We start from the raw sequence: 15,504 nt of genomic DNA, 5'->3' as shown, positions 1-15,504 counted from the left end.
TTTTCGTTGGCCTGTGTAATCTATCAACGTAGTACTGAATTTGTTCATAGTCTACATTTAATTTCTCAGTACAGTAATTAATTTCACCCATACATTTTAGATCTGATAGGTGATCAATGTTAAACAATCCTAGCTCAAATTCACTTTTATTGACATCAATGTTAAACAATCCTAGCTCAAATTCACTTTTATTGACATTTGCCATGAAGTGTGTGTCTGTGATGTATTTATGGTCTTCACTTATACAATGTTTGGCAAAGGATGAATCAGGCTTCTTTGAGCTCTGGTTTCTATGGTGTTCTCTGTACCTAGTGCAAATAGATCTCCCAGTCTGTCCAATACACCAACACTGACAACACAATTTAATACAAACAGTCACAACATTTTCTGCTATGGAAGTTTTTACAATTTGACAAGTTTGACAGATAGAGTGACACTATTGCTTCAAGTGGCGAGAAAGCACAATCATATACATGGTAAGAATAATATTTGTTTTTCATCCCTCTTCTGTGTGACTTATGAAGTATTTCTTTTTTTGCATCCAAGAGTTTGTGCGATATCAAAAGTCATGAATGACTGCAAAATAGATGTAAAAACAACAGAACTCATTGATTCAGTGTCATAAGCTACAACTTACTCATGAAAAAATACTTCTAAATATGTATATAACTGTATCTTACTCTGCTGAATGCAAGAGAATATAAACACCCATTTCATGCATGAGAAATGTATATTTCTGTTATTGCATGTTCTAATTATTAAAGGTACTTACCTTGAGACAAAGAAGTTGTGTATGGTGTATAATGGTTCGCACATTCTTAAATTTCACTAGACTTTCTGACACACAAATATTTGTGCAATGTAATTACTTTTGCTTTAAAAGCAAATATGTTGAAGATTCTTTCTGTTTGTGACTCATATGTGCAACACTGTGTAATTGGTCTTCTTTGTTGGGAGACAGTTTTACTGATTTTGACGTTTTACTATTATGCCTGTATGCTTTTCCCTTCAGTTACCATCGCATTGATTTATTTGGTATGTTAAGTAATGTAGGTATTGCATTCCATACATGTTTTCTAACCACATTCTGACAAGCCTGCACGTGTAGGTAGTGAAGACAGCTTCATGTTTTTCAGTGGATCTATGATGTCTTTCAGCATGTCAGGTCTTCTGCTATTTACGAGCCAGTTTTTCTCAAAAAACAAAATAGCATTGTTCAGTAAGTATCTGTAGGTTGTAAGGGAACCATAAATAAACTGCCAAGTAATGTACCATTTTATACCTCTCAGGGTCCTTGGCATACCTGAAAAAAGGCAAATGTGGCGTTTTCTTCTTGTTGTTGCTGTAATTCATTGCGCTACAGGTGCTCCCAATTCGTAACAAAAATTCTACAAACCAGTTTATACAATTGTGATTGAATTTCAAACTCAGAAGTGTAAGTTACTGACCACCTGGTGTGCTGCTGCTATCACAGTGGGTAACAAATATGAGATAGAGTGTCAACCCACCACAAACCAGCCAACCAGTACTTATCGATTATAGCAACGAAACTAAAATATTTTATAAAATAATTCCTTTTCATGAATTTTAGCTTGAAATATAGCATACTGTGTATAACATTATATGAAAGTTTTCAGAAAAGCAACTGATATAATATTGACTTCGAAAAATAATGCTATTATCGACAACTGCTGTTGAGGAAAAGTAATTCTAGAGGTGGATGTCCTATTCCAAACTGTTACGTTAGACCGTGCTGACACTCTCAGCAGGTGATCTTATAAATTTCACTTTTTGTTATGTCTGATTGTTTAACTTTTGAATTGAAGAGAAGTGTACCTCTTGTCTGTGGGACATAGAAAAGGACAGAGAAACCCTTTCCTGTCAAAATGTTGATTATCCTAATTGAAATGTTACCTATAAAAGTTAACTGCACCAATTCCTATGTTGTACACTGGGTAAAATATGTTGCGGTTTCCTTCTTTATTTTGCGTTGAGGAGTTCGTCAGTGACGTTAGTATCAAATTAATTATTTGTGGCTGTTATTTTTACTTTGTTGAGTTCCTGGTCATAGTATCCTTAGGACATAGTGTTAGAAAGGAATTGGTGAATTATGTGGTGGGATGCTACATGTGTGTAAGCTGTAGGATGTTTAGAGGAAGCTCAGATGAATATGTTCGTAAAGGAGTCTTTTTAGCAAATTTTAAATTTATGGTTGCTATTTTCTATCCATAAGCTGATGTCCTGAAAATAAGTGCTGGAACACCCTAACTCCATACTAATCTTTATGGTAGTATGCTATTGATTCATATTTTCCACAAACTTGTGTTGTTTTCTAGAGGAACCATTCCACATACACAGAATATCAATGACATATCTGTACCAATGGACAACATGGTTTGTGAATGGTTCACTCCTTAGAAAATAAATCTCCCACTTCTTCATGAACATTTCTCTAGCAATGAGGATAAGGGTGAGCCCACTGCCAGACTATATGCGTACTTACAATAACATCTTTCAAAGCAGAAACAATTTTGATTTTTAAGAACAGTCTATTGTATTAATTATGCTCAGCTGTTCTTCTGGATTACTGTTGTGTAAATACTGAGATTCTGACACAATACCTCTAAAATATTTCATGGGAATGCTTGAAAACAAGCTGCATACATCAGAGGAGACTCATTTTGCATTTTTTTGACGTCTTAACATGTCTTAACTTGTTAGCTAAATCTAAACTGTTCTAAACGCTATTTTATTCTGTGAAGATCACGTTTTTCCTCCAGATGGTGTTGATATTCCTTGCAGTATTGTATACTGGTGCTTGTATTTAAGACACTACTGGTCAGATTGAAACTTATAGTTTATGAAGATTCAGTAAGCCATGCAGCTTTAGAGTCCTAGGATTAATCTGAAGAATGCTCTTACAAACTTATTCATAAAGAATGTTGGTGCACTTGTTTACCACCCACTTAGCCTGATCATTGTATTTAGTTGTTCGATCATTCTGTATTTTCTGAAGTTACAATAACTGTAACAACACTACAGTTCGTGCTTTACCTACTTTAATCACAATCATGTTACTGCTCTCAGTCCTAGTTTTAAGTTCCTTCATGAATAAAAACTCGTTTTCCTTTCTATACTGAAATTGTTGTTGGTACTGTGTCTCCTTGATTTCTTCTGCACAGTGTACTTTCGTAGCTATATCTTTCTGTAGGGCTTATTTCAGGGATACTTTTAGATGGTGTAACACTTATGGTTTGATATCATATTTCTGGTGTGTTTGTGGCCTTTTGATATTAACTTTTCTTCTGGTTATGTCAGGGTTAACGTTCATAGGTTCACAATTGTATCTACACTCCTGGAAATTGAAATAAGAACACCGTGAATTCATTGTCCCAGGAAGGGGAAACTTTATTGACACATTCCTGGGGTCAGATACATCACATGATCACACTGACAGAACCACAGGCACATAGACACAGGCAACAGAGCATGCACAATGTCGGCAATAGTACAGTGTATATCCACCTTTCGCAGCAATGCAGGCTGCTATTCTCCCATGGAGACGATCGTAGAGATGCTGGATGTAGTCCTGTGGAACGGCTTGCCATGCCATTTCCACCTGGCACCTCAGTTGGACCAGCGTTCGTGCTGGACGTGCAGACCGCGTGAGACGACGCTTCATCCAGTCCCAAACATGCTCAATGGGGGACAGATCTGGAGATCTTGCTGGCCCGGGTAGTTGACTTACACCTTCTAGAGCACGTTGGATGGCACGGGATACATGCGGACGTGCATTGTCCTGTTGGAACAGCAAGTTCCCTTGCCAGTCTAGGAATGGTAGAACGATGGGTTCGATGACGGTTTGGATGTACCGTGCAGTATTCAGTGTCCCCTCGACGATCACCAGTGGTGTACGGCCAGTGTAGGAGATCGCTCCCCACACCATGATGCCGGGTGTTGGCCCTGTGTGCCTCGGTCGTATGCAGTCCTGATTGTGGCGGTCACCTGCACGGCGCCAAACACGCATACGACCATCATTGGCACCAAGGCAGAAGCGACTCTCATCGCTGAAGACGACACGTCTCCATTCGTCCCTCCATTGACGCCTGTCGCGACACCACTGGAGGCGGGCTGCACGATGTTGGGGCGTGAGCGGAAGACGGCCTAACGGTGTGCGGGACCGTAGCCCAGCTTCATGGAGACGGTTGCGAATGGTCCTCGCCGATACCCCAGGAGCAGCAGTGTCCCTAATTTGCTGGGAAGTGGCGGTGCGGTCCCCTACGGCACTGCGTAGGATCCTACGGTCTTGGCGTGCATCCGTGCGTCGCTGCGGTCCGGTCCCAGGTCGACGGGCACGTGCACCTTCCGCCGACCACTGGCGACAACATCGATGTACTGTGGAGACCTCACGCCCCACGTGTTGAGCAATTCGGCGGTACGTCCACCCGGCCTCCCGCATGCCCACTATACGCCCTCGCTCAAAGTCCGTCAACTGCACATACGGTTCACGTCCACGCTGTCGCGGCATGCTACCAGTGTTAAAGACTGCGATGGAGCTCCGTATGCCACGGCAAACTGGCTGACACTGACGGCGGCGGTGCACAAATGCTGCGCAGCTAGCGCCATTCGGCGGCCAACACCGCGGTTCCTGGTGTGTCCGCTGTGCCGTGCGTGTGATCATTGCTTGTACAGCCCTCTCGCAGTGTCCGGAGCAAGTATGGTGGGTCTGACACACCGGTGTCAATGTGTTCTTTTTTCCATTTCCAGGAGTGTATAAACTGGATTGGCATTTTTTGGGGGCAGTGTTCTCTCCTTCAACAACAGTAACTGTTCTAACTTCATCTTTTGGTCGGAAAACGTAGTATAAATGATGTCTAAAACTGTCTAACTGCATTGTCCAAACAAGTAAATTGACACAAACGTAAATGTGAGTAAGCAACATATGGACTTATTCTTTGAGATGCTTATTTTTTTCTTCAAAATTTGGCAACTTTGTGTAGAATTTTACAGTGCAGTTCTGTAGACTGTTGGATCGATTTAACCCTGTCATCATCTGTTCCTATTGATGCTAAGTAAAATATTCCCTTAGTTTTACATTATATTCCGGTTCAGTTTGTAACCCCAAGTTTGGGAGAATTTAACCTATTTTCACAGGTTAATCTATCAGGACAACTGTTTTCAGAGTAATCTATGGCTGTTGCAAAATACATTATATCCTTCATTATACTGAGTATGGTATGTGCATCTTGCCAGTTTGTACTTCACAAATATGTTTTTGCATTTCCCAGTTCATTTTTCATTTATTAATCTTGTAGATTTCCAGTTATTTTTATTTATGTTATACACCATGATATTAAATGCGGGAATTGGTCATTGTGATCTGAAGTGTTTAACAGCACATCAAATTGTCTCATGAATAACGAAGTTATGAGATAGAGTGCTACATGTTCTGACTATTATGTCCAATTTCCATGAATTTATATTTCTGCTGCATTAACTCCAAAAACTGATCACTCCAAAATCTAAAACTATCAAGGTTTATATATGTTTCACCTTTCCTAATTTAAGTAACCATTGCTTCTTTTTCGGTACCTGACGTACAGTGAATATTAGAATTCAGCAGTGCTGCTGCAGTTATGAAACCAGATTCAGGAGCATATATTACACTTCTGTAAGTTGTAGGTTACAGTTTTTTATTTTAACAATTTTGAAGTTCACTATTTTTCTTTGTGAACCATCTAATATTTTGGAGCAATAAGGTTAGTTTGATCTCCATGTCATCTTCACATGTTTCAGGCTCAAAATTTCCAGTCATATTTACTTCTTTACCTTCTGATAGGCTGAAATATGAGTTTCTCCTAAAATAAAGATGCTGTCCTGATATCAGAGACTACAAGGATACTCTTATGAGCGGCAGTGTCGTAAAGAAAAGATTCTCCTATGAACCCAGCCAATTTTCCTTTTCCTGTGGAAATTTAAGTCATGTTTGTAAAACTTCACCTGCCATTTGCACCAACAGAAACTAAACCCAAATTCGACCCTGTAACTGATAGATGTAATTAATATAACTTGTTTCGTAACTGTTTTTGCAATACCAAGTCAATATCACTTCAATGGCTGCTATCTGACAATAGGACTTTTGTCCTCAATTCTACTTTCGCTGAAATCACTAATTTCCTTATAAAAGCCTCTGCACCTAGGCTACACCTGTATCTATTGGACACCCTAGCCTAGTTATTTTCCACATCCATTATAAAACTTCCAGATACTCCATACTGAATACTACGCTCTGCAGCTGAACGTGTGCTGATTTGAAAAATCTTAGTAGATTAAAGCTGTGTGCAGAACCACTCGAATCTGACTTGATAGCTCTGTCAATGAGAGCATTGCCTGCGAAACACAAGGTTCGATTTGGGTTCTTGGTCTGGGACACAGTTGTAATCTATCGATACTGCTCTCTCTCTGTGGCCAGTGTTTTCTGCCATCACTTCCTACATCTCATTATCTTTCTCCCCTCTTAATTTTCCTATTTTCTTCCAAACTACATATAGCTGCATTTTATTGGCCCTAACCCCTTCCAACCATTCAGCTATTATCCTGTGATGTGCGAACAGATTCTGCACCTTTCCAACGACTCTAAATTTGCCTTAGTGAAGCAATCTCTTACAACAGCTGCATTACACCCCAGACTTAGCTTTTCTATGGCAGCCCAATCACATCATGCTCGTGTTTGTTTACAAATAATTTGGAAATCTGAGCCAAAAAATAAAAAATAAATTTTATGCGGTACAATAAAATCTTAAATTATATAACATCTTGCATGTACAGTTATTAAGTAACAAGACTATTACAGAACGGTTACATGGAAATTTAGCGATCTCTGAACAGCGAAAGTTGGGGATCTCTGCTGTTCAGATATGTGAATTCTTGTACTTCTCCACAATAACTGAAATTAGTTTGTGGTTGCAACTGTGTTCTTAGTTACCTTAGGGACAGTCTCACCAATCCAGTAAATGGCTGATTCCGAAGTGTGCGCTGAGTGTACATTAAATAATTTTTTCTTCCTTGCTGCTTGTTCCATGAGATCTCTCGATATTCAAACACCGAACATCTATCTCAAATGAAATATACTTGAAAAAGTTTTCCAATTCAGGGAAGGTATAAGCGATTTCCTATTTAACTGTGATGCGTTCTATACAAATATCTCTTCTGAGTCCTGTTGCCGAAACTCTTACGCCGTATATCAGCTATATAACATAAGGTAGTAATAGTTGCAGTGTCTGTGTAATACATGGATGCCGGTCATTACATATCTGAACGGTATCTACTACCACTCGCTTAATCATACCATATCAAATGTTTCGTTCTCAGATTATGCAGGTGTGCGATTTCGAAACTTTTTATCTCTGGCGTTCGGAGAGTTCGTCGGCATTCCCAGAGAGCTACAGTGATTGTTTCTATCTCGCGATACGATTATCTTTGGTCGTGAAGTTTTGTTGTGACATTTATGCACGCCAGGCTACAGGGGAGTCTGACTAATCTTCAGAGAAATGGTGATACGTTGGTGTATATGTGAAGGTAGCGAAACTAAATTTCCACTCCTAATCGCAGATTATGGGTGCTGATAGGAAAACTCCCTGACTTCAAAATCTGGAAGTTAAAGCAAAATTTGTTCATTCGTCGGAGCGCTCCCGTGGATAGCAGCGTATATGACTGCTTCAAGTGTGAGTATACAATTCTCTTATATATTTTTCAACGTGTGGGAGTATGGTTATCAGTATTTACTGTACGTTCATGTGGCGTGTATATACTGCCGGCAATATTTCAAATCATTTATGTAGGGCGTACTTCCGTCATTACAAAAACCGGAGATCAGTAGCAGACGAATGGGTGTTTGCTTTTCTTGTGTACCTAATGTTGTAAATTAGTTGTTTGTTTATACCCAGTGACTTCCACTTTGAGGATGGAACCGATGTCGACATTGTTTGCGAGCAAAAATCGCTGTGTTCAATGGTTATCCCGACAGTTCTAATTCGTGGCGTCTCAAATGCATATAACATTACACAAAAATTCTCCAGAAAAAGAGCGTCTCGTTAATATTTTAAAATGTAGTAATCACAAAATTCCGTGTAATGGAAAGTAAGGACTCGAAACAGGTAACTCAGCGAGCAAAGCAATATTCACACTTCGTGTGGTATGCTCGCTTAACTCTAAGGTTGCTTAAAAACACTGCGTTGATAACGTTAATAAACAAAAAAATAATTGTTTCTTGTCATTAACAACTGCATGAGTAGGGCAAAAAAAAAAAGTGTCAGTTAATGTTAACACTAACAATGTATACATTTCTGGTAAACTGACTTGCTCCACATTGTTTCTATAAAATAATCGTGCCACTGAGTACGCATTAGAATGACCAGAATACCAACGTTTCTTTAGTGAGAAGTTTGCCGTCGTCATTTCTAGTTGCAATATTCAGCTCTCTGTACAGCTCAGTACACTCATGTAAAAATTTTAGTCCTAGTCCGTGTGACCAGAACCCTTTAAAATGGTCTAATATTTAGGAATTGCATATCATGTCTAACCAGTTTCAGATGAAAATATTTTTTTGTGCGTTAGAATGTTCTTATTGAAGATTGGAATGATCTTTAGTGAAGAGGATGTAGATAAATAAATTTTCCAACGATAATGGAAATGGTAGATAACTGATCTAGTGCCAATTGATGTGAATTGTAGTTACTGGCTCAAATTGTTAGGCTTCCCCAACATTTAAAATGAAATATCCTAAATTTTAACAAATAACTAGATGTTTTGCTTTTGAGCACCATTTTACCGTTGGAAAGTCGTACCTGTTTGCTTGTAAAGTAAACGGAAAACTACTTAAGTACGGGTACAAACGAAATATAAACAAACATTTGTGTGTAAATGTTGATAATTTGAGATAATCCATATAAAACTCTCCTTTTTGATGAACCCCATTCATCAGTGATGGGTTATTGAATTTGTCGTAGGAGAATCAACATTTGAATCCAATCTTTCTGATTAGTTTTTATTTCAGTGGGTATTGTAACCCTTTTAACACAAAGTTCGCTTGATTGTTAAGCGATAACCCAGTGATTTGGTTCCATAAGTTCCAAATTCACATTGGTATATCATTTATGCACTTTTTAGGGATTTAATGAACTTCATAGTTCCGCTCTGAATTTAGCAATGTGTCATTGCCAAGTGAAGGCATTTTATGGAAAATTGTAATGTATTTTCATTCAGTATATTTGAACTACAGTGTAGCAAATTTCCAAGGCAGACCGAAAAATGACGTGTAAAATGGGAGAATTTGAATGAACTTTCTTAGATGTTAAAACTATGCATGGAAGTGTGATAGTAAGCCAGATTTTTACCTTTGAGCACACCATCTTAAGTGTCCTTCATTTACTGACAGAAAACCTTAATTGGTATGTGCCTAACAATTTGAAGTGGTGGTGGTCATATAGTTAATTAAATGTACAGCACTAGCTTCAGTGTGTGTTGTTTGCTTTCTGACCCCCCCCCCCCCCTTCTACACACACACACACACACAGTGGTGTGGCTTGGGGGGGGGGGGGAGTAATAGTATCACTTATACCTTTATTTTGCTTCACTGTTCATGACTCAACTTCACTCTTATGAATCGAGCGAGGTGGCGCAGTGGTTAGCACACTGGACTCTCATTCGGGAGGACGACGGTTCAATCCTGCATCCGCCCATCCTGCTTTAGGTTTTCCATGATTTCCCTAAATCGCTCCAGGCAAATGCTGGGATGGTTCCTTTGAAAGAGCACGGCCGGCTTCCTTCCCTAATCCGATGAGATCGATGACCTCGCAGTTTGGTCTCTTCCCCCAAACAGCCCAACCCACTCTTATGGGGCAATCAAGTCACCTGAGTCTGTCGATACTGGATGTCGGATTCATCTCATAATGTGATGGTGTTATTGCATGTGATGGCATACATGTGCAGACTGGAAGGTGACAGAACACTGATGGTATTTTGTTTGTGTCTTTATTATATTTTGGAATGTAAGGTGGGGTAATACAGTACTCTGTAGTGTAGCCCAGTTTCCTCACACACAATTCCAACCACCTTCCCCAAACCCAACCCCATCAGCTCACCCTGTACACCCTCCCCACTCGTATAAAAAAAAAAATTAAATCACAATAATTCTATGGGACGCCATTCCACCAGCAATACCAGTCTAAATGAGATTACAAATTGGAAAAGTGAGAGCACCTTTTTTTCCCTCTCCTGATCAGATTTGGTCACCTGCAAAACTTGTCTATTCTATTTGTGCAAGCTGCAGGGTCACAACCCTTAAAATCAATACTATGATTTACTGCCAAATGCTCATACCCCCATTTCCTCAAACACCTGTAAGAAAAAATACATCACGCATAACAGTGCTGCTGTCCTCAACATACTGCTCAACCAACCTCACAAGTTCCCTCTTAAACTGACTACGCAACACCTGAATGTGTCCCCTCCCCCTTCAAAACAACACCCACTCCCATACACCCACAAACCAACCTCCAAACCACCCCTCCTATACTTACCATTCCCAAATTGAAACTCATCAGCCTCCACTGCCATGCCAGGACGCCAAAACTTCCCCATGTAGTAACACACTTCTCACACTCACTCTTGTCTCATGTGCAAAAAATATAATGAAGACTGGTAACAAAAATAATACTCCACTAAAATGTCTCCCTCATGGTGAACCTAGATCTCTCAAACCAGGTACCCAGCCAGATAGATCTTCAAATATTGTAACAGTGACACCACCACATGTACGGGTTTTGGTACGAGTACCACACGTAACACAAACCACTTCAAACCTCAACATCCACTACAAGTGTGTGCCACCAAATACTACAGTAAGATGCCTACAAACAAGAACCAACTCAATAACACTGTGCCACAGTGATGTCACACACCAGGACAGCATTATGTCATAGGTCAAAGCAGACTGGTGGAATCACACACTTCGCATGACCCTACCCGAATGCCTTATATGACAGCCCATTAATCTGGCCCATTTTGTTGTAAGAGAATTTAATAAGTTTCTTTCTTCCATTTATTTTTATAGTATTTTTTCATGTTGTACTTTGCAGGTCCGTTTAAAATTTCAAGTCTTCTGTATGACAACAACACAAATGCTTCAGGTTTCTTCTTTTCTGGATTTTTTGCAATTTGTACTTCACTTCCATATTCTTACAGGACCTCCGTCAATTGTATTTCAATATTTGACACCAAAAGAGCCATTTATTGAATAAAGCTCTCTTTACTTGTGTGTAGGCTCGATACCCTTGATTTTTTTAATCATCTCATGTAATCCTGGTGTTACTACATCCATGTCCAATTTTGATATTAAAAAAGTTGATATTTTCTATTCTAATACTCATAACTTTTGTCTTAGCTTTGCTTAACTGTACTGTATCTTGTGTACTTAATATGTTGCCCAGTACTTCATTCAGTGGAAGTTACCATAAGCATAAGGTTTCAGCAATCAATTTTCGCCCCATGCTTGCCTCTCTCTGCAAGATATTCCTAATTTGAAGAGACAAGACGACAGTTAATCTCTCATCCTTCCCTTTTACTCTGCTATAAGCTTATTAAAGGCAAGGAAGAACTTTAAAATTGTACTTTTATAGCAAGACTGGTATGCAGTCAGCATTTGTCACTTCCACTGATCAAAGTGATGCAGTGGATAAGACACTGGTGAACTCACATCGCCAAGCAGCAGGATTTAACTCGCTGTTCAGCTATCTAAAATTAAAGTTTTCGTGGTTTCACTAAATCTCATTTGATGAATACTGAAAAAGTTCATTTAGAAAAGCCACAGTCAGTTTCCTGCCCCATGACAGATTGCATTAAGACTCGTAATGATGTTGTTAATAGTGTATTAAACACCAGTTTTCCTTTGTTCACCACTTTCTGCTGCTGTTTGGTTTGCATATATGTGCAATATATTGCTGTTTTAGCAGTTACATTGTCTTCTGCGTATATGTAGAATTAATGCGTAAATTATGGTCTGTTTTAGACAAGGAAATGTGCTCATGTGTATTCATGAAATACATCTTTTAATGTTATTTTTGCCTAGAAACTTTGTACCTACACATTTGCAGATGTGTTAAAGGGATTGTTTAGCATAGGATCATAACCAAGTGAGGTGGCACAGTGGTTAGCATACTGGACTTGTATTTGCGAGGACAGTGGTTCAAACCCGTGTCCATCAATCCCGATTTAGGTTTTCTGTGATTTCCCTAAATCGCTTCAAGCAAATCCCTGGATGGTTCCTTTGAAAAGCCCCAGCTGACTTCCTTCCTCATCCTTCCTTAATCCAATGGGACCATTCACCTTACTGTTTGGTCCCCTCCCCACAAATCAACCAACCATAGTAGCATTGCTTCTAAGAGTTTACAGTGGCGTTTTATGATTCAGTATTAACTTGGTAATATGGAGAATATACTGCTACAATATGTTAGGTCTTTTTATTTGAACAACTTTTCTTATATTGACTACTGTATATGAATTCAGTTTCACACACCAGTTTTTACTCACTTGAGTTTTAAATTCTCTCATTTAGGCTGGTCAGTTCCCTCCCAAACTGCTGCCTGCATAAATCTGGAAAGACCATTTGCAATTGTTTGTTTATTATTGCTTTTCATCAACATATCTGGAAAACTATGCCTTTCAGATTAGTTTTCTTTTGGCATTTAATGGTATACACTGTCTGATTGTAAACTTTATTTAATGGCAGAATTGACCACTAGATGTCAGGAGAGGAAGACCCACCAGTATAAAAGGAGTTGTTGAGTATTGTATCGGGGAAGGAGGTGGTGAGTATTGTATTATCAGTAGAGAAGCAGTAATAGAAGAACGTGTGGGTCAGGGGTGGCTTCAAATGAAACTAATCATTCGGTGTCACCTGAGTAACGAATCCATCAGTGGCTTTTTAACCCTTATAGAGCTGCCTGATTTGACTGTTGATGTGATTGTGAAGTGGAAACATGAAGGAACAGCCACAGCTAAACCATATCTAATGTAGGCACTGTAGTGTACAGACAACAAGGCCAAGGACAATCTTTCTTTGTATCCACATTTTAAGCTGAGTTTCTCAGTCTCCTTTGTGATAAATGTAACTGGCTAATTCTTCAGATCAGTGCACAAAAGGAACTGTTTTAACCCAATCTTAATAGCTCCAGATAATTGTATGGTCCACATATAAAATAACTGGAACAGTTGTGGGTATATCATTTTTATTTTTTATGAACCCTAATAAATATGAGAAGCAACTGATGTTATTTTCCTTCTGTTGTATTACAGACTGAATCAGCTGGCAGGTTGATATTGGTTCCATCCTGCAGCTTATGTCAACTGCATTTAAAATCCTTGCAATATTGCTACAAACCTCAAGGTATGTATTTCATAGCTGTTAATTCACATGAAATGACTGTATTTTGCTGGTTTTGTCATATTGACATGTTCATAATTTTAAAATATCTGGTACCTATTTGTAATAAAAGAAAAACAAGGTTGAAGACGGCATTTTCAGTGGTATAAAGATACAGGATTAGCATCTGGGTTCAGAGAATCTTGTCCAAGGAAGCAGACATCTAATAATTTAAAGTTGGAAGCAGCACAGTAAAAAATCAAAATTAGTATTGTTTCAAATGGCAGTCCTTTACACTGAGTAATAGTGGTGTAGTTGGGTATTATGGCAGTTGCCATTTTGGTTAATAGCTAGTAGTGACGATTTCAGTTCCTTGCCAAAAGAAATGGTAAGTCGCCAGTATCCGCACTGTTACTTTGTGGCTGACGTGTTCTGGAAAATGATGGCTGAACCAACTAGTTTGTGTTTATATGCTTTCAGATGTCCAACTGAATAAAAATTAATATTCTATTTTTATTTAGGTAGTCTTCTATTATAGAACTCTTTAGACTCTGTACAGTTAGACCAGTACAGACCTAATATTACTTCTCCAGCATAAAACAATTCTTGAGGGATATGGTCTGTGTATTTGAAGTAAATTTTTGGCCTGTGAGCAATTGTCTTTGCTTTAGCAGTAGAAAGAAGCCACAGAGCTCAAATTTGGTGAAAAGGGTGTGTGTGGAAGGGGGGGGGGGGGGCGATTAGATCAAAGCATTTGGCTATCATGTAGTGCTGTAGAGTATACTCTTGACAGTTTTGTACTCTTGACAATTGTCAGTTTTTGCTAGTCTGTTTGAACTAGACGGTGTTAATTAAAGAAAACACAGCAGATACAGTAGCACCTATCATGTGATCTACTTTCAGGTTCATCTAATGATCTAATGATAAAGTTGAGTTTTATTAGTACTGGCTAGACACAGCAAAAAGTTTACTTAATCTGCTGATAGTTATATCAACCATGACCACATTGAAAACTCATTGTCATTTGTCACAGGGTTCTGGCTTTTTCAAAATTTCCTCAGTTGTATAAATTTGTGGCCAGTAGTTAATTTGAATGTAATCTCAAAACATTCAAAAAGTTTTAACTTTTATTTGAAAGAAAGGCTAGTGTGTTATTCAGTAGGTCATTTATTAAGGCCTCAAAAGAGTGAAAAATATTCTTCATATTGATTCTAGTTTCTAATTATATTTGTTCATGCAAACAATTTTGAACCATAGTTTTTAATCACTTCTTGACACACTAAGTGTTCGAATTTTTCTTACGAGAATCACAGCTAGTTTGCTTTGTCACAGCATTCTTCTGATCATACAGCTTTTAAGCTTGATTAGACACAAACTTCAGATACATTGTAGTCTTTCAAGGTGCCTTGAATAGTCTGGCTCATAGAAGTTTTTGAGCACCTGACTCCATTCCCCTCAGAAATAACATGTTTCCTTGTAAAGTGAATGGTGGGTTTGCCCATAATTGATCTCATTCATTACATCTCATGTCTAGATAATTTGTTAATTGTCCATATATTGTACAGTTTTCCAGCTGTAGAAGAGAGCCATAAAAATAAAATCTGGAAATAACTGAGCTCATTATAAGAGCTGTTTAAAAGTTGTAGAGCCATAACTGGTCAGTGTGAGCACTACCAGTCCATTATGCACAATCAGAGAAACTGTAGCAGTTGTTCCACAGACAACTGTATCAGTGATCATAGAAGAAAATATAGACATAACCTCCATTTAGAAAGAAAAAATGATAAAAAGAATTCTTGTGTAGAGTGAAGGAAAGAGAAAATTCATTGAACTTTCAGAAAAGTGACTGGGTACAGAAAATGTTTCCCTCTCCCATCGTAATGCCCTCCCGTGTATCTAATCTTTCTTGATATGTTGTAACAGTTGTTTCTAGGTAATGTTTAGTGTACTTACTACTACTACTATTACTGCTGCTGCTGCTGCTGCTGTAATAAACTATTTTTGCAGTATCTGACTCAGTATATATGTCATGTGCATGTCCTAGAAATAGGAGTTTGGGCTTTAGGAATAGATAAGTTCATTGC

At 38.6% G+C, this 15,504-nt stretch overlaps 1 protein-coding gene across 3 annotated transcripts in view; it reads left to right on the top strand.

Moving 5' to 3' along the window:
- Nucleotides 1–15,504, top strand: part of LOC126470249 (beta-1,3-galactosyltransferase 5-like) — a 180,293-nt gene that overhangs the window by 133,358 nt on the left and 31,431 nt on the right. For 2 of the 3 annotated variants that reach the window (XM_050097960.1, XM_050097961.1), the window contains exon 3: nucleotides 13,354–13,444. Coding sequence is in view for 2 of the 3 variants with exons in the window: in XM_050097961.1 (XP_049953918.1) it covers nucleotides 13,354–13,444 (91 nt within the window). In the remaining variant the exon portion in view is untranslated. Of the gene's footprint in view, nucleotides 1–7,497; nucleotides 7,725–13,353; nucleotides 13,445–15,504 lie in introns of those variants that run through there. The other variant, XM_050097963.1, reaches the window with a different exon arrangement.

This window comes from Schistocerca serialis, chromosome 3, assembly GCF_023864345.2.
Source record: "Schistocerca serialis cubense isolate TAMUIC-IGC-003099 chromosome 3, iqSchSeri2.2, whole genome shotgun sequence".
In the NCBI taxonomy this organism is placed as follows: Eukaryota; Metazoa; Arthropoda; class Insecta; order Orthoptera; family Acrididae; genus Schistocerca; species Schistocerca serialis.
The sequence above is the reverse complement of the archived record's forward strand: the minus strand, read 5'-3'. Positions and strand labels throughout refer to the sequence as shown.